This window comes from Halichoerus grypus, chromosome 2 (genome assembly GCF_964656455.1).
Source record: "Halichoerus grypus chromosome 2, mHalGry1.hap1.1, whole genome shotgun sequence".
Lineage (NCBI taxonomy): Eukaryota > Metazoa > Chordata > Mammalia > Carnivora > Phocidae > Halichoerus > Halichoerus grypus.
Window position 1 is genome coordinate 44,804,586 of NC_135713.1, and position 18,580 is coordinate 44,823,165.

General features: G+C 39.7%; 1 protein-coding gene and 1 long non-coding RNA gene across 18 annotated transcripts in view; one reads left to right on the top strand and one right to left on the bottom strand.

Annotated features, from left to right (window-relative positions):
* The window catches only part of LOC144381083 (uncharacterized), a 912,868-nt gene that overhangs the window by 408,902 nt on the left and 485,386 nt on the right, over positions 1–18,580 (bottom strand). The window lies entirely within an intron of this gene.
* On the top strand, positions 9–18,418 carry MFAP3 (microfibril associated protein 3). Of its 2 annotated transcripts, XM_036114249.2 has the most exons (3): positions 9–74; positions 10,546–11,010; positions 14,220–18,418. In XM_036114249.2, the coding sequence occupies exons 2-3, from the start codon at positions 10,716–10,718 to the stop codon at positions 15,011–15,013; spliced, it is 1,089 nt and encodes a 362-aa protein (XP_035970142.2). In that variant the 5' UTR covers positions 9–74; positions 10,546–10,715; the 3' UTR covers positions 15,014–18,418. The 2 variants fall into 2 exon arrangements, with proteins under 2 accessions (XP_035970142.2, XP_077922896.1); XM_078066770.1 differs by lacking the exon at positions 10,546–11,010 and having other exon boundaries at positions 31–74.

Sequence of the window (18,580 nt, forward strand, 5' to 3'; positions counted from 1 at the left end):
GCGGTCCCGCCTGCCCGAGAGCACTTCCGGGTCAAGCTTCCGCTCGGGCCAGAACAAGCTGAGCTGTCAGTCTGGTAAGTGAGGGTTCTGTCGGGGTCGTGCGGAAAGGTACTGGGGCTGCTGAGACGTGTGTTTGAGCCGATGGGTCGGGTTCCGACGTGAAGGGAGCTGGGATATCCCCGGTCCTTTTTGAAGGCCAGGGCTGAGCTGCAGTTCAGCCTTCGTCCGTTTCCTGAGCATCAGCTACCTGCCAGGCACTACCCTGGGGGCCTGGGACACACCGGTTACAAGCCGACACTGGCCCTGCTCCCAAGTAGTTGACATTCTGGGGCCAGGCCGACTGTAAAAAAGTCAGCAAGCAAACACTGTTGTCTGAAATGGGGGGGGGGGGGGGAGGGGAGATGGTTGTGAGTACTTTAAAGAAAATTAAGCAGCATAATGTAATTGAACAAAGTGAGGGAGTAATCCTTATGAAGATCTTGAGGAGAGCATTCGAGGGGGCAGGAATAGCAAGTGCAAAGGCCTTATAGTGGTAAACTTAGCAAGGTCAAGGAAAAGAAAAAAGGCCACTGTTACTGGTGTAAAAAGAGGAAGTAAGATGAGGCCAGAGGCTTAAAAGGGCCAAATCTTGTAGTGTCTATGAGTCAGGACAAGGAGTTGGACTTTTATTTGGAGAGCAATGGAAACCATTGAAGGTTTCTATGCTGAAGAGTGATGTGCTCTGATTTATGACTTTAAGACTGACCTTCATTAGAAAGAGGCATCTCTTCAATTGTCTTTTAGCAGTGAAAATGCATGAAACTCAGGCTGAAAGCCAGAAAGAGGCATTACAGACAGCTTCATTGTACAGATGTGAAAAACTAAGTCCCAGAGAGGTGAAGGGATTTGGTCTTTTAAGAACCGAGGTCTTCCAAATCCATCTGTTGCCTTCAGAATTATCATCTCAGTGTCCATATATAATAATTGTCACTTCCTAAAACTTCAGATAGTTTCCTTTGCTTTTCATAGTGGTTCTCCATACTTAAGGGCATCACTGTCACCTGGTAGCTTGTTAAAAATGCCTATTCTAAAAACAAAAACAAAAAAATCTGTATAAGTATAAAATAGGTAATTTCCTCTGGTTTTCTGTGGTGATGGAAATTGCATAGAATTTGTGGTTTAATTGTGGAATCTCTGGTAAATCACTTAACCGTGTCTTACTCTTACATTTAAAATGCTGCTGATAATAATTATAGCAGCAATTTTCAAACATTTTGATCTCAGGATCCCATTACACTTATAAAACTTACTGAGAACACCAAGGAGTTTGTGTGTGTGACTTATATCTATCAATGTTTACCATTTTAGGTATCAAAACAACTTTCAAAAATTTATTTAAGATAATAAATTCATTATGTGTTAACATAAGTAGCATTTCTATGAAGAATATTTTCCAAAACAAAAAACTTAAGAACGGCATTGTTTGGGGCGCCTGGGTGGCATAGTCAGTTAAGAGTCCGACTCTTGATTTCGGCTCAGGTCATGATCTCAGGGTCATGAATCGAGCCCCACATCGGTCTCCGCATTGGGTGTGGAGTGTGCTTAAGATTCTCTCCATCTCCCTCTGCCCTACCCCGACCTCTCCCTGACTCTTTCTTTCTCTCTTTCCCTCCCCACCCTCCTCTCCCTCTCAAAAAAAAAAAAAAGAATGACGTTTTTACAAGTCTTTTTAATATCTGGATTAATAGAAGATAGCTAGATTCTCATATCTCCTGCATTCATTCTCTGGTGATAGCACTCATCATGTAGCATCTGGAAAATTGCACTATATTGTGTGAGAATGAGAATGTAAAGGCAAAAAAGATCCTATTATTATTATGAAAATCATTTTGAAAAAGTCCCAGGGACCCCAGAGGCCCCAATACCACACTTCGAGAATCACTGAATTGCAATGTTGTTATGACAATCAAAGGAAATATGGGCTCGATTTGTAAGTCATTAAAACTATATGCACATTAAAAAGCAGATGCTCAGGCCTTGCCCTTAGAGGTGCCAATTCAGTAAGTCTGTGTGGGGCCGAGAAATATTCATCTTTAACAAGCACCACAGATTAATTTGATATAATTTCTCAAAAATTGCAATTTGAGAAGACCGGTTACAGATCAAATTCACCCTAGAGGGTTTTCCCCACTAAAATTTTAAAAGCTCTATTTCCATATCGTCAAAAATCTCCATTACACTTTCCAGAGACTGAGACTCTGGAAAGTCAGCAAGAAGTTTGTAGCAAGTACCTTTCTAACGGCCAGGTTGATGAGGATCTGAATTCAAATTGTTGAATCCAGTCCTATGCCAAAGACTGAGAAAGTTTTTAGACTGTGATCTGTAAGCTTACAGTCTTTTGGACAAATAGATAACTGATAGAAGAGGGAAACTGATAAGTCTTACAATTGAGTACTCTCTGTGCTAGGCGACTGACAGAGCAAAAGAAATTCATCCAAAATGAAGAGGATAAAGGTTGAGAGGACTTCTTGAATAAGGTGAAATTCGAGTTGGATACTATAGAGAGGGTGGAATTTCCACAGGAAGATATTGGTGGGGAGGAGCGGGGAGTTTCAAGCAAAAGGGACAACTAGAACCAGAACTTTAAAGTAAAAAGTTATTTGGAGAGATTAGAGTGAAACAAGTGTAGTTAAGGCTTTGAGCCATGACAGGAAGCTGGGAAGATTATCAAATTAAGCAAAGAAGGGAATGATAATGATAATCAGCCTCCAGATGAGGAAACAGACCACTATAGATCATAGCTAATTGGTGACAGAGGTGTAACTGAAGATCAAACTTCTAGATCCATTCATTCCTTCAGCAAGCAATTATTCCACACACAGATACTACTGGGCTTCCTCCGGCTATTTCTGTTCTGCCACCTGAATCTTCCTGAAAATTATGGATACCTGACCAAAATTAGAAGCTTATCTCTTGGGCAGTGGAAAATCAATAGATTTTTAAATCATAATGACTTTCTTGGATTTGTGTTTAGGACTAGTTCTGAGAAGAGCAGTGTTTGGGGTATAGTTGGAGTTAATGAGACCCATTTAGAAATTAGAAGAATAGTATGGTGCCCAGGTAAGGTAAAAGGACTGTGACCTAGGGTGGGGACACAGTATGATTTAATTGAAAAACATCTAGGAAGTGGAATAATAATAACAATAGCATGTATTTATAATATACCCACATTAGTTCATCTAATGCTCATAACTACCCTATGAGGTCATTACTGTTAATTACCTTATTCAGTAGATTTGAAAACTAAGGCCTCACAATCCCATGGCTTTGTGCAGGGATAGGATCAGGCACTTCAGTCCATGGTACTAAACAAGAAGCCATGATGGTCTTGTAACTTTGATCTTGCAAAACTGAAAGAATTGTATTGTGTGGCTATCATCCAAGATATGTATATACTTGACAAATAGGTCTGAGGGTGAGAATGAGAAGTTCTGTTTTAGTTATACTGAGTTTAATTTTTTAGACTACAGAGAAAAAAAAAGTGGGTAAGGAGATCATAAATCTAGGCCCATTACATCCTACATCCAGTAGGTATCTTTGTCATTTGCATCCAGTAGCTTCAGCAAATGCTTATGGCATAAGTGTATAAGTCACAGTTATAGGAAATAATCCTGAATTTAAAACAAAGCTCCAGTAAATACAGAAGAAGGTGTTTTTCAGTGCGCCAGAAAATATGTTGAAGTTTGAGCTGAGTGCCCAAATACCAGATATGAAGTGTGTGATGGCTCCAAGATATGACTGGGAGCGTAAGGGCTATTTTAATTAGGATCTTTTCAGAAAATGATCCTCAAAATGGTGATTTCTGTTGGAGTATTACTAACCTTTTTATGGTTCAGATCTCTATCATAATGTTTGAGTATAAGCAGAACAGTTTTATGTTTGTTCTTTGCAAAGAATAGGGGAATAGTAACAATCTGCTCTTCATTTGCTTTTTCTCCCCCTTGCCAATTCGGAATGCCACTTTGACCATTTGTGTGCCCGGCGTGGGGGATCTTCTCCATTTTCCAAGTGTAACAGTGCAGGCAGAGAAGAGTAGATGAGCTGTAAATACAACCTAGACCACATTTAATTATGGAGAATAAAGCATTAATATCCCAGTATACTTGAAACCAATACCATCTGGGCATCAGTGTTTTTCCCCACTTTGTGTTATCCCAGGACTATTTCTGCAAACAGCAGTTTCCTCAGCCAACTTAATACTGAGCCATGAGAATGGAAATCAGCACATTACTTCCTTATTTACTTCTGTTGAGAATTGGAGCAGAATGGAAATATTTCTTCTCCCTGAAGTTGGCAGGAACAGCAACAAGGCAATCTGTTAGGGATGACAGCTTAGGGGCTTTTCTTTGTTCTTTGTTTCTTTCTTTATTTTTTTATGACAATATTTAGAATGGTTCTATTGGGTAAAATCATCTACATTTCTGATTATTCATGATCGTAGAAGAGCTTATATTTTATTGTACCTAAAAGATGAAAAAGGAGCTGGATTAAATTTGAGTATCACTTTTCTGTGGTGGCTAAAGAAAGGTAATAAAACATTCTACCAAGTAACTTCACCCACAAGCATAGCATAGCCCTTTTTTTTTTTAGTTTTTTTATTGTTATGTTAATCCCCATACATTACATCATTAGTTTTAGATATAGTGTTCCATGATTCATTGTTTGTGCATAACACCCAGTGCTCCATGCAGAACGTGCCCTCCTCAATACCCATCACCAGGCTAACCCATCCTCCCACCCCCCTCCCCTCTAGAACCCTCAGTTTGTTTTTCAGAGTCCATCGTCTCTCATGGTTCTTCTCCCCCTCCGATTTCCCCCCCTTCATTCTTCCCCTCCTGCTACATTCTTCTTCTTCTTTTTTTCTTTCTTAACATATATTGCATTATTTGTTTCAGAGGTACAGATCTGAGATTCAACAGTCTTGCACAATTCACAGCGCTTACCAGAGCACATACCCTCCCCAGTGTCCATCACCCAGTCACCCCATCCCTCCCACCCCACCCCCCACTCCAGCAACCCTCAGTTTGTTTCCTGAGATTAAGAATTCCTCATATCAGTGAGGTCATATGATACATGTCTTTCTCTGTTTGACTTATTTCAGCATAGCCCTTTTTAACTGTTTGTAGGAAGGTGGCACTTTGATTTTCCTTTTTGAACTCTTTCCTCTTAGCCTCAGATGTGAACTGCAGCATTAAGAAATAGCTAGCTCAGCAGCAGTTTAAGAGTGTTCATAGTATTTTTCTAAACCCTGTCTTGTAGGTTTCTCTAAACTTCTAATAGAGGCAAATTGTTGTGTCTGTGCAGAATAGGAACCACAAATCTTGACCACGTGGGTAGTTTGTGCACCACACTCTGGTGCCTAAGGAGGAGAGGCAGTGGAAATCCATGATGAGGATTGCCTGGAAGCCACAGCCACAATTCGGTCACTTTTGCTGAACTTAATCTTTTTTCTCCTACCTAACCATTTCTCCATTTCCTTTCTTGTTTTTACATTTAGTCTTAATTTTTGTGGTTTTAATTTTGAATGAAATTGTATAAAGATGTTTATTTCTTTGAAAAGAAAAAGTCATACTGGAGGGAGGAAGTAGAATTCTGTCAGGAGCCAGAGCAGCACTTGAGTCTCTTTCTCTTCCCCTCTGCTCCCCTCCCACTCCCCCCTCCACTTTCCCCTCTTCTCTCTTCTTTTTCACCACTGTCTTTCTCTTCTCCATCCCTGTGGTCCTGTCTCTCTGCTTCTCTTTGTATGTGGCCCAAACCTGACTGCCTCAACCCCTTCTCTTTCACAAATGGCCCTAACCCACCATGTCTCAAGTCTAAATTCCAAGATCAAAGCTTCTGATTAGTTTAGTTGGCCAAAGGGTTGACTTCTTCCCGGGCCCCAGAACATAGAGGCAGATCTCAAAAAAGGGAAAGGTAAGCTAAGCACATCACAACAAAGATTATTTACCACAAACTCAGAATGTACAAAAACAATGTAACATATCATGGTTGGACTCCCAAGTTCAGTTTACAATGCCTGTTTGATCCATATTATGACTTATTGACAATGAGCAAAAGGAAAATGTGAAATTTAAAATTACAGATTGAAATTACGTAATAGTGTTTCCCCTCTCCCTTCCAAGATTTTTAAATGGTTGCATAGTATTCTGAGTAAAGGTGTTCCATTTATCTTAAATAATGGTTTTATTATCAGATGTAGATTTTAGCATAGTATCTAAAAGAACAATCAATAATAATAACTAGAGGTTATTCAGTGATTACTACTGCCAGGCCCTGTGTTTTATACAATTTCCTTCAAGCCTCACAACAGTCCTATAGAACCGGTACTGTTAATTTCCCTATTTTAAAGATGAGGGGACTGAGGCACAGGGAGATTAAGTCATTTACAAAAGTTGCAAGGCTCGTTAGAGTCCATCAGGATTCAAATTCAGGAAATCTGACTTTTGAGACTGTACTCTGAACCTCTCTGCTACCCTGCCTTTCTCAGAGGCCTACAGTTCCGCTGAACCAGGATAATCTAAGTCCAGAATGGAATGTAAGTGATAGTTCTCTCTTCTTGGAAGTGTTCGAACAGTCTGCAATGCTGTTGTAAAGGAAATGAGGAAGTATAGTCATAGTCTCTGGATGCCAATCCATGGACCCTCGGCCTCAGAATCATCCAGGGAGCTAATTATATATCATAAATTCCAAAGTCCAAGTCCAGAGGTTCTTCACGAGGGCTAGGGTGGGACCCAGGAATCTGTATTTTTTTTTTTTTTTTTAAGATTTTATTTTTTATTTATTTGACAGAGAGACACAGCGAGAGAGGGAACACAAGCAGGGGGAGTGGGAGAGGGAGAAGCAGGCTCCCGGCTGAGCAGGGAGCCCGATGCGGGGCTCGATCCCAGGACCCCGGGATCATAACCTGAGCCGAAGGCAGACGCTTAACGACTGAGCCACCCAGGCGCCCCCAGGAATCTGTATTTTTAACAAGCTCTCTGGATATTAGTAGTCAGCCTGGGCTTGGTAATCTTTTTATCCCCACTATTATATTCTAGGACAAGATGGTGAATGAAGACTTTGGGAGTTGGGGTTGACTCAAGGACTGCCTTTAGGCATTATGCCTCTTAAGTTCTCTGGAGATCTTTAGCATTGGCTGTCTCAATATAATAAGTGCTAGTAAATGCATGTCAGTTCGAATAATTACAATCCCTATTGCATAACATTCCTCAATTTACAAAGATATATCACATGCTTTATCAAATTTAAACTAATTTCCATGAGTAAATATTTATTGAACATGTGCTAGTTTTGAAGTATAGCAACAAAAAATATAGTCCCTGTGCTTCAGGAACTCCTAGGTGAGATGGGGTGGACTGCCTAGCAGTACAGAGCGGCACATACCAGAGCCAGTGAGTAGTGTAATGGTGACAGCTACAGGAGTTCAGGGAAAAGCCAGCCTGCATCCAGGTATACTCTGGACCACGTGGGAGGGAGAGCCAGGACTTGAGAGGAGACTCGGGGAAGCTGCATGAAGGAACTCCACACAGCAGCTACACTGCCAGGACCCCGCTTGCCCCACAGCCCTCTCATGTGGAGGCTGTTTATTCTTCCAAAGCTCCTGCGTCTCAGCAGGGACGGAGAGTCCATTTTTTTTTCTATTTCCAGGGTCTTCTCCTCTAGCTGCCTTGATCCTGGGGGGACATTCCCTTTCCTACAGGTGATCTGTCCCACTCTTGAGCCTCCACATTCTTTGACCTCTTCTTGTTGGACGACTGTCTCCTACACTCACTTCGGCCTCCCACTCCAGTTCCCAAAGTTCACCTCCAGATTTGCTGTTGGCCCAGACTGCTCCTCTCCAGAATCAGGAATCAGACCCAGCACTCTGGCCACCCCTTCTCATTACCACAACTTGTAGCTCTTTTTCCTGAACACCTCCTAACCAGTGATCCCTCTGCTTTTTCCTCTGTCCCTTTACTAGGACACTTCTATTCCATTCTCAATTCCTATTTATCCCTCAAGTACTGTTGCACATCTCACTTTCTCAAGGTGGCTCTCTGTGACACATTTAGCTCCCCACATTGGGTACTACCATAGCATCCTGTACTTTACCTTGGGCAGCATTTACCGTATTTTGCATATGTTTAGTTAGCGTCTGTGTCTTTTGCCAGACTTAGCTCCATGAAGGCAGAGACGGTGTCCTTATACAATAGGTTGGCACATAGAAAGTGCTCAGTAGATACAGGTGAATAGATGAAAATGTATACCTCTAGTCTAAAATTGTGGTTCTGGGGTTCCTGGGTGGTTCAGTCAGTTAAGCATCCAAGTCTTGATTTCAGTCAGGTCATGATCTCAGGGTCGTGAGATTGAGCCCGGCTTCGGGCTGAGTGTGGAGCCTGCTTGGGATTCTCTCTCCCTCTCCCTCTGCCCTCCCCTGCCTGCATGCGTGCTCTCTCTCTAAAATGAAATGAAATGAAATAATAAAATTGTGGTTCTGACTCGGTGGAATAGGTAGGGAAGAAAAGGATGATGGCAGGATAAGAAATGAGGTGGTATTAGAATAAAGTAGAGTTGTGGGTGATTTATTTGCTTTATTTTTGTTTTCCTGACAGAGAGGGGCCTCCAGCTCAGAGCCTTTAGCAGATAGCAGTTAATAATATTGCTTTGTTTTCATCGTATTTCTGTGTACAGTTACTTTTATTTACAGATGTAATGTAGACTTTCCTTTTGAAATAAATGTATGAAAGTAAAATAATGAGTTGACTTAAAGAAAAAGCAAAAAAAAAATCATGCCAATAGAAGAAATGAATAAAATTGGGAAAATGCTGACTTGGATACAGCCACAGGAACTCATTATCAAAATCCTAGGGAAGGCCTGGAGCACTTTTTCAGCACAGTCATTTCCTCTCACGATTGGGAAGCAGTAGTCTAGAATAAAGGTCAAAAGTTTTGTCCACCAATTATATATATTGTACTGAAAAAGAACTTGGGAGCTTACACATGTCAAGCTCCAAGCATGGTGCCTGGCTTATGGCAGTCATTTACTAAGTGTTCTTTCCATTGTTTTCACTCACCACTCTTGCCCAATAGAGACCAGGGTTCTCCTACTAACATAAAGTTTAATTTAAAGGAGCAAGTCACTGTAAAGTGAATGAGTTAGATCATTTCTGAAATCCCCTCCAGTGCCCAATTTCTTTGTTTCCTGTAGTGTCATTTTAATTGGGTTTGGGGAAGAAATAGAAATAAACACATATGTTCAATCTACTATGTATAACAAAGTCTGAAGTCTTTTGTTTTACTCTAAATGGTCCATTCTTATATTTTAAAGATATAGCAAGATACAGAAAATTATTATCATTCAACCATCCTTTCAAGGGCTAATGAAAATTAAATGACATTTACAGCTTACTGTGATTCAGACTTTGAGGGGTTTAATGGCTAAATACAATGATCCATTGCTTTTTTATGTTCTGTGATCAAGCAGCCTTCGCCTAAGTACAAAGGAGAGTCATTTCCAAAACTAATTATTTTGGGCCTTTATAGGAAATAAAGCTAGGCATTTCATCCTGTCTTTTATAGAAATGGAAGTTGAAATTTTTCTTTGAGAGTCATTGATTTAAAAGAGGAATCAAATTACCAGGAAGATGATCATAATCACATAAACTCTCAGGCTGGGCTTTTTGTTTGTTGTTTGTGGTATTTTATTTGTCCGGCACTCTTTCCCTGTAGTTTATATTTGCATTTCTACTAACTAGACGTTGAAGATGTCAATTCCTCCCTGGATTTTGCAGACTTTGAGCTAAAATTTGGTATTTTCATGAACTGTTAAATATACTGTATTTTGTCTCTTGATACTAAAAAAACTGTTAAAGGAAAATTCTTTTGTCTAACATTCTTGCCCAAGAGGGAGGTTCTAAATTCTCAGGAGTCAATAACTGTTTATGTGTATGTAGTAGTGCAGTTTTCTTTCCGATATTAAAACAAACAGAGAACTACCTTAAGTATCCCTGCATTATTTAAAGCTAATATATTATGTACTTGGATTGCTCAAATTTTGAGCTCCATGGTTATGATCATGATGTATCAGTTGATTTACAGGTGCAGGTTGAAATAAAAGATCGTTAAGCTAAATATTTTAGCCTTCACTGGCTCCCTGTTGCATAAGATTTGTCAGAGTAAGATAGAATCCTAGTCTTTTAGAACTAGAAGACTCGTTAGAGAGGTCTCATCTAGTCTCTCATTTGACAGATGAGAAGAACGGCCAAGGGAGAATGCTACTCGCCAAGGTCTTACAGCTTGTTAGTAGCACAGCCAGGACCAGAATCTAGGTCTGCCTGCCATTTCCTAATTCAGTGCGCGTTCTGCTGTCTCTGTGTGAGATTTTTAGGTGGTGTTCTTTCTGTTTTGCTCCCTGATGTCAGCGCCAATTATTCTAATCAATTTCACATCTATTCATTTCTAGAACATAAGAGTTTCACCCCATTATGAGTCTTTATTGGTTAAACTTTATATCTGGCTTTCTTTTAGGTTGGTCTCCACTCACATCTTTTAATCTTGAAGATTTCAAAATACGCCTGAATCTCCCACTTTTTTGGAAAACTCCCAGTACCAAGCAATAAATTACCCACCGTGCTCTTGTTATAGAATAGAAGCTTTTGAGTTCTCCATATCTAAACAAGACTTCCTCCTGTTTTTCCATGAAGCCACATTATTGCCTGTTCACTTTAGTGGTGAGTGTTACTGTGCCAGCTGCTTTTGTTTTGGAAGATGTAGGCTTCACCCAAATGGCCCCACTGGGAACAAATCGTAGTTCCTTCAATTCATCCTTTCCTCCAAGCTTTGAGCTCTCAGCAGGTTCCCACTCAGGGGACGATGTCATCATAGCCAAAGAGGGAACTAGTGTTTCACTCGAGTGTCTTCTCACAATCAACCACTATGAAGATGTCCATTGGTACAACTCAAAAGGACAGCACCTGGATGGCAGAGGCAGAGGTAACTATGCCAGCGTATAATTAATCAAGGTCACTAGTTTCCTGTTACTTCTGTCTCCTTGGTTTGATGGCATATGCATATGATCTTGAAGATCCCATCCCATCTCAGTGATGAGGTGCCAGCGGGAATAATTAAAACTTTTGAAAGGCCTGGAGTGTTAGAACTATGAGAAAAAGCAAAATAGTTACAATTACTCAACCAGAAGAAGAAAGAAAGAATAGTTATAAATTTAAAAGATGTTCACATGATGACAGGGAGCGATCATCTCTCCTGTTGGTGAGCTGGTTTCCTTCTTCACTGAAGGTAGATTACATCAGGGCTGCTGCAGACAGCTGTGCAGGCTGTGCACTGCACCGCCCCATTCACCTAGACTATAATGTGAATAATATAGCGTGATGGCCCTTTGTGAATACACGAGGAAGGGTTGTGGCTAGACTTACGTAGATTTGTCATAAATTTTAAAATTTTGTTTGGAAATGAGTCACTAAAAATTTTAGAGGAAATCCAGGATGGTTTTTAAAAGATTATAGCTCTGTGCATAAAACTTTAAGTCCCTCTGAGAATTAGAAGGGCACTGAGAAAGAGCTCTATAAGTCCTTCCAGCTCAATTTTTTTCTATGCTATACCTCAATTTACTTAAAAACAGGAGAGCTTCTCTTGTACCTTTGCCTCTCAGTCTTAAAAATCACCCAGACATAATAATGCAACCAAGGTCCCCTTTTCGACAGTTTTTTATTTGATTTTGCTGTTTGTGAACCTGTGAACACATCTTAATCAGAATATTATTTCCCTAACTAATATTCTGCTAGAAAGATCTTTTTGAAGACTACTTATATTAAAGTACCTCAAAAAGAAATCACCATGAAAAATCAATGGGATAAAGATTAAATTCTGGGATACTCATAAGCTACACTTTCAGAAAAGGCCCTTCTTGTCTTTTTTGCTAGAAAGATAGTCTAACCTCTTGGAATAGAAAGGATATTGGTTATTCATATTAGAATGGAAAAGAGAAAAGGAGACAGATGATGTTTTCTTCTAAAGTATACACTAAACACTCTAACTTTGTATAAACTGAGTGGCCACCAGGGGATTGAAGAGTTTAAATTGTTAGAAAGAACAGAATTTTTTTTTTTTTAAGATTTTATTTATTTATTTGACAGAGAGAGAGACACAGTGAGAGAGGGAACACAAGCAGGGGGAGTGGGAGAGGGAGAGGCAGGCTTCCCGCGGAGCAGGGAGCCTGATGTGGGGCTCGATCCCAGGACCCTGGGATCCTGACCTGAGCCGAAGGCAGACGCTTAACGACTGAGCCACCCAGGCGCCCCAAGAACAGAATATTTTTAATCAGCTTCTTAAGAATATAGATCTTTTGAGTCAGGATCTCTATAGTGCCCAGAATGTATATTTTGAACATGATTTAGGGTTTCACATTTGGATGCAGTGATCTAGAGTCTTATTTCCTTTGAGCTCTAGGATCCTAACCAAACACATCTGAGATCTGAATTATTCAATCGGTGTGATCGTTACAGACCGACCGCATCAACAAAGCTTAGGTTAGGATGAGACCAACCAAGTGGAATGGCAGTTTCATTTTCCTTTTTGCCTTCACTTTGAAAACCACTAACATCTATCATTGATGCTTTCAGTAGCAGCTCTGGAAAATTGTATTAAATTTTATGAATCTCCAGTGAGAGGAGTTTAAAGAGCCTGTCAGTTTAGTGTAAGGTTCATAAATCTTGAGCTATTATCAGCAAGTAAGCTAGAAAGTTTACATTGTGGTCGTAGTACAGTGGTTGATGAATGGAGTGTATGTACTTCATCATACTTTGGATTCATAGGATAGCCTTTTCATAGCTCCAAATTCATAGAACAGAAGCTTGTGGAATAATGAATATATTCCATAGCTATATATTTTCCTCTTTTTTTTTTTTTTTTTTTTACATTAGTGAAGTGATGTCTCTTAAATATAACTATAGCATTAGGTAAATTTTGATGACAATAAAAATGGGCATAATCCAGAGTCCTTACTAATTGATGTACCACTAAAATAATCCAGAACTATAGAATCTCAGGGATGAAAGAGATCTTGAAGATCTCTTAACTTCAAGATCTTAAGATAAGGCACTCAGGTGGTGCTTAAGAAGCAGTAGCCCAGCCTCCTCCAGGATAGTGCCTCTAGTCATTGGGACTCACGCCTACACCCCAGGTTAGCCCGTCCATCCCATCTTTGAATGGCTTTTGTAGTTAAAGTACAGGATACACTGAGAATTGACCACAAACAGAATTGTGTGGGCAGAGCCAAGTTACTAAAGGGTGTTGAATCAAGGTGGGTAGTTAGTCCATAGGCTTTGCTTCTCATACTCTTAGATACTTTTGTGTACATGTTCCCTGAATGAAGATACCTTAATATACGGAAGACAGGCAGCATGTCTTAGGTTTAAAACAGAACCCAAAGATCCTTTAGGCATCTTAAGGGCAACTTTATTCTCTGTGCCAAGCAGTTTGTTTACCCTGACTTGTGACACATATCTTTTGGCTTGTGCTTCAGTTACTCTTGCCAGAAAATCAAGATACCATCAACAAACCTTTTCTAACAAAACAAATTAAATGTGTAAGCCATGCCAGATTAACCAGTTAGTGGTTGAAAAATGCACTAAATTGGTGGGGTGGTTTGTTTGTTTGTTTTTTTAACTTGTCTCTTGTTATCAAAAATAAATACAGTTATATAAAAAGAAGAAAATGTAAATCACTCAACCCATTACCCCAGAAATAACCATTGTTTGGTATTTCTGAGGCATTTCCTTCTAGTATATGAAAATGTATAGGTTAGAGGTTGTGGTGTACATGCACACACACACACACACACACACACACTTCTTTTTTTTCTTTTTTAAGATTGGTCACTTAGCATTATATAGACATACCTGTCTCCCTGAAAGGCTTGTTATATCTAGCCTTGAAATGTAGCTATGGTAATCATTCACATCAGGAAGGAAGATCTTGATTCCCTTTTTAACTTCCAGGCTGTTTAAATTCCTACTCTGGACATAAAAGTCCTCTCTTACATGATTTAAACAAGTAGCAGAACCTAAGAGATGAGGTAAAGCACTCTGTCATGAAGAGGTGGCATATTTATGGTAAGGCGGTTGGCTTATTCAGTAATAATATTCTTTATGCTATATTTTTTTTTATTTCTGTTGGGTTATCAGGTGGAAAATGGTTGGTTTCTGATAACTTCCTGAATATCACCAGTGTGGTCTTTGATGACCGAGGGCTCTATACATGTTTCGTCAGCTCTCCAATTCGTGCCTCCTACTCTGTCACCCTGCGTGTTATCTTCACCTCAGGAGACATGAGTGTCTACTACATGATTGTTTGCCTGATTGCCTTTACAATCACCCTCATCTTGAATGTCACACGGCTGTGCATGATGAGCAGCCATCTTCGCAAGACTGAGAAGGCTATCAATGAGTTCTTCAGAACTGAAGGGGCTGAGAAACTTCAGAAGGCCTTTGAGATTGCAAAGCGCATCCCCATCATCACCTCAGCCAAGACTCTGGAGCTCGCCAAAGTCACACAATTTAAGACCATGGAGTTTGCTCGTTACATTGAAGAATTGGCAAGAAGCGTCCCTCTTCCGCCCCTTATTCTAAACTGTCGAGCCTTTGTTGAGGAGATGTTTGAGGCTGTGCGAGTGGACGACCCTGATGACATGGGAGAAAGAATTAAAGAGAGACCAGCCCTGAATGGTCAAGGTGGCATCTATGTCATTAACCCAGAGATGGGCCGGAGTAGTTCACCGGGAGGAGATTCGGATGATGGTTCTCTGAATGAACAAGGCCAGGAGATAGCAGTTCAGGTTTCTGTCCACCTTCAGTCAGAAACCAAAAGTATTGATACGGATTCTCAAGACAGCAGTCATTTTAGCCCACCTGATGATATTGGATCTGCCGAATCAAACTCTTACTCCAGAGATGGGACGTTGGAAAGCCGTCAGCTGTGAGCTAGGCCAGTACCTAAAAAAAAAGCTCTCACAAAAGGAGCCTGTTTCATGCAGGAAATAACATTTTTACCAAAAGATAACTGGGGGTTTCCCCTTTGTTAATATTAAGCACATCAGAATGTGAATTATTGCCAAAATCTTTGTAAAAATTCAGTGTTTTTCATACCTGATATTTCTCAGCTTGATTAAATGACACACGTTAAGATTTAAAGGAGCTTAAGAGGTAAGCATAATGGACAAAGTACCACACTGAGTTCCATGGCTTCTCTTTTGGTCATGGTTCTTCCAATGGTTAGGGCTGACACTTATCCTGAGGCCTCAGTTTTCCCACCAGTAAAATGGGGGATTTGCATTAGATGATATCTAAAGTCATTTCTAGCCCTGTAACTTACCTGTGCCCTTTAAACCACCAGAATCATTAGCACATCTTGAAGTAAACCCTTCCCTAGACTTTAAGTCCCTTTTTATGGAAAGGATAAAGCTGAAACTTTATTTTGTGATTTAGATTCCCATACCAATGCCATAGTGCATAGAGGTATGGGTGTTTTCCAGAAGTTTTGCCATGTGGAATGTGCAATTACATGTGCTAGGTTGGGTCTCTTTGGTGTAGCCAATGTCTGTATTGTTATACAGATATCAGGGAGCTAACTGCTCATTAATAAACTACTTTCCGTGAGTAAATTGGTCCTTTTGGGGGATAGATCATGTCTTTTTGACTTACTGGAGTATCATTTAGTTCATTGAGCTGGCAGTGATTTCCCAACTGAGCTCCAAAAGTGAGCAATTTGTTCTTAAGGAATAGTGTCTTCAGTGCTTTTAGAATAAGAAACAATGTCAAATCATCTCTCTCTGGCAAATCATGGATTTTTGACATTTCTGTTAATAGAATTTCTCAGGCTTTCCCTTTTTGAAAGTACTGGACTCTGTAAGAGGGTTCTGTGTTTGGGATCCCATTCCAGGGGGAAACTCAGAGCTGGGTTCGTCTTTAGATTTCTGTCAACACTCTTGCCCTCCTTGATTGTTAATATGGTGCTAAAGGCTGCATGCCTCCTTATCTGGTTTATTTTGTATATATTTTGTTGTTGAGGTTTTTATTTTTGTGTACTTCAGATATAGAATTCTGAGCTAGGGCTGCTTTTGTGGTCTTCCTTAGAAGCACTAACCTGAAATAAGATTAGATAATGGTGTGTGGTATATATGAATATATTAAATATATAGGCACAGATACAGGTACCAGTTCATAGATAGATATACACACACAAATGATCTAGATAGAAAGGGAGAAAAATTATGGGTGATGCCACCTGATTCAGCTGTGTATAATGAGCACTTGAGACAGTATTTCTTGCCTGGCTGAGGCCTGATATAGAATTGTAAATACTCTTCAGAATAATTTCTTCAGCTACAGGAAGCTTGGTGTCATATGATTTTTAAGAACTTGGCAGTTGAGCTCCATTTGGTTCTTCGTGTTTCTTCATTTGGCTTCTGATTATTGAAGCATTACTTGAACTAGAGGTTCCCGAGGGAAATGTTCACAAGAGGTTTTACCAGGATTTTAATTTAAGGTTTCAAATGGAGGAAGGCAAGGAAATAGAGTGCATAACCAGATAGAGCTCACACCTCCCTTTGTCCAGGCTTATCACAAGTAATACATCTCTTCTGGATAGCATGAATGAATCAGTGTGCAGTTTTATCAGATGGCATTATGGATAAAGAGGATAATGCTGCCTTTTCTGTCTCTCAGGCTGTTTCCATGGAAACCTCCAGAGCCAAACAAAAGCTACCAATCATTTAACCAAAGCTTGCCTTGGCTCATGGACCTGCGTGTCTTTAAGGAATAATGTTTTCATACAGTTGGCTATGAGAGCAAGGGCTCTTCACCATACCCTAGATTATAGAACACTTTTTCCCTTCCCAGGCTGTTTCTCTTGAAAAATTAAAAATGCTAAAAATCTCTTGTCTGAGGTCTGTTTCCTGACCATCCCTCAGATCTTTAGGTAGTACCTCCAACCCGGTCCCAGTGTAGTGAGTTTAGGGTCATTTCTTAGAATGTAGCTTCTCACATTAAAGGATATGGATTTATCCCACATGTTCTCACAATGGACATGCGTGTTTGGAACCTTAAGGTAGACCTATTTAACGTCAGAGTCCTGGGAAATGGGACTTTGGAAAAATACAAGAACTAATGAAAAAAAACTGTAAGTTTACACAATACTGTATAACTATAGGCTACTTCAGTGTGTCACCTTTAGAAACATAATGGTGACTTAATTTGGTGGCCAAAATAACTGGATTACTCTGGATATTCCAGATTATGGTGCCAGTGATAATTACAGTAGCCAAAATTTAATTGGAGTTGGTGTTATTTTCTAAAGCTAGTTTCCCAGAGGAAGAAAACCACACATTATTATTTTCTGTATCTAACCAAATACTCTTCATATATAATTGTCTCATGTTATGTTTTTGTAAAATCCTTAACCTTTTGAACTTAAACTACAGTCGAAAAGTCTTTTGACAGTAACTGTGGTGTAATTAATCTTTTAAAGTTTCACTGGATTTTATAGTTAGTAAAAATGCCTTTACTCAGCAAATGTGTTTAAGTAGTCCTGTCATCTCATATGTAAATTTTGTATTGTGACTTAATGAACCTTATTGTCCTTATGAAATGAAATGGTGGCTTTGTGAAATAAATTTACCAAAAATAGATATGTAAACATTTTATAGATTCATTGCCAGCTGAAACCAGGACAGGCATCTTTTGAACTGATACCCAACTTGAGTTTTAGGTAGTTTGATAAGCCTATCCTCAAAGTCGCATCTGTTCTGATAGTTAAATTTTTGATTCAGGACCAGTGAGCATTTGTAGTTCTCCCAACTACCTTGATATAAATACCGTAGGAGTTGCTGATCTGAAACAGTTGTGAGAAGGTTCCTGGCTTCTTTGCCTCACTTAACATGCATTTTGAAGTCAAAGCACGCTGCTTTCTGTTTGGTCCTCCAGCCTCAGTGAAGCCCTTGGTGCATTCCTCTCCACGCCCTGCACGTAGTTTCACCCTAGATCAGACTCTGTCTCGCGGGTCCCAGGGTGGCCAGAGCACAGCCGGCCGTGGGTGCCCGCCTTGTCTCCTCACACCAGCACTTAGAACACAAGTAGATCCTAGCTCCTGAGTCACCGGTAAGAGAACACAATCTTGTCTCATCTACTCCAGGAATTTGGAAAATGCTCAGCTTTATACATAAACTCCTAGGTTCTCAACACATTTCATAAAAGTAAGTGTTACTTGGTATGGTTCAGATGACATTTAAATGGTCACCATTTTAATGAATACTTACATTATGATTTTGTCCTTTCTTTTTAAAAAAAGTGATGCTTGAATATATTTATTAAATGTTCAATTGACTATATTTCATTTGTCTGAAATCTTTTATTGAGTATATATTCATTTTTATGTGTGATGGAATTTGATGTTAACGATTTTAAACAGGAGTAAATTTGATTCAACTTAAATTCTTCCATAGCTACGCATTTTAATTTTACAAATATTTGATAAGCATCTATATGTTTTT

What these genes read in the sequence shown, in the direction of transcription:
- MFAP3 (XM_036114249.2), top strand. Translation starts at nt 10,716, where the DNA reads ATGAAGCCACATTATTGCCTGTTCACTTTAGTGGTGAGTGTTACTGTG. An exon ending in CCTGGATGGCAGAGGCAGAG is followed by an intron (nt 11,011 to 14,219) that starts GTAACTATGCCA and finishes TTGGGTTATCAG; the next exon opens with GTGGAAAATGGTTGGTTTCT.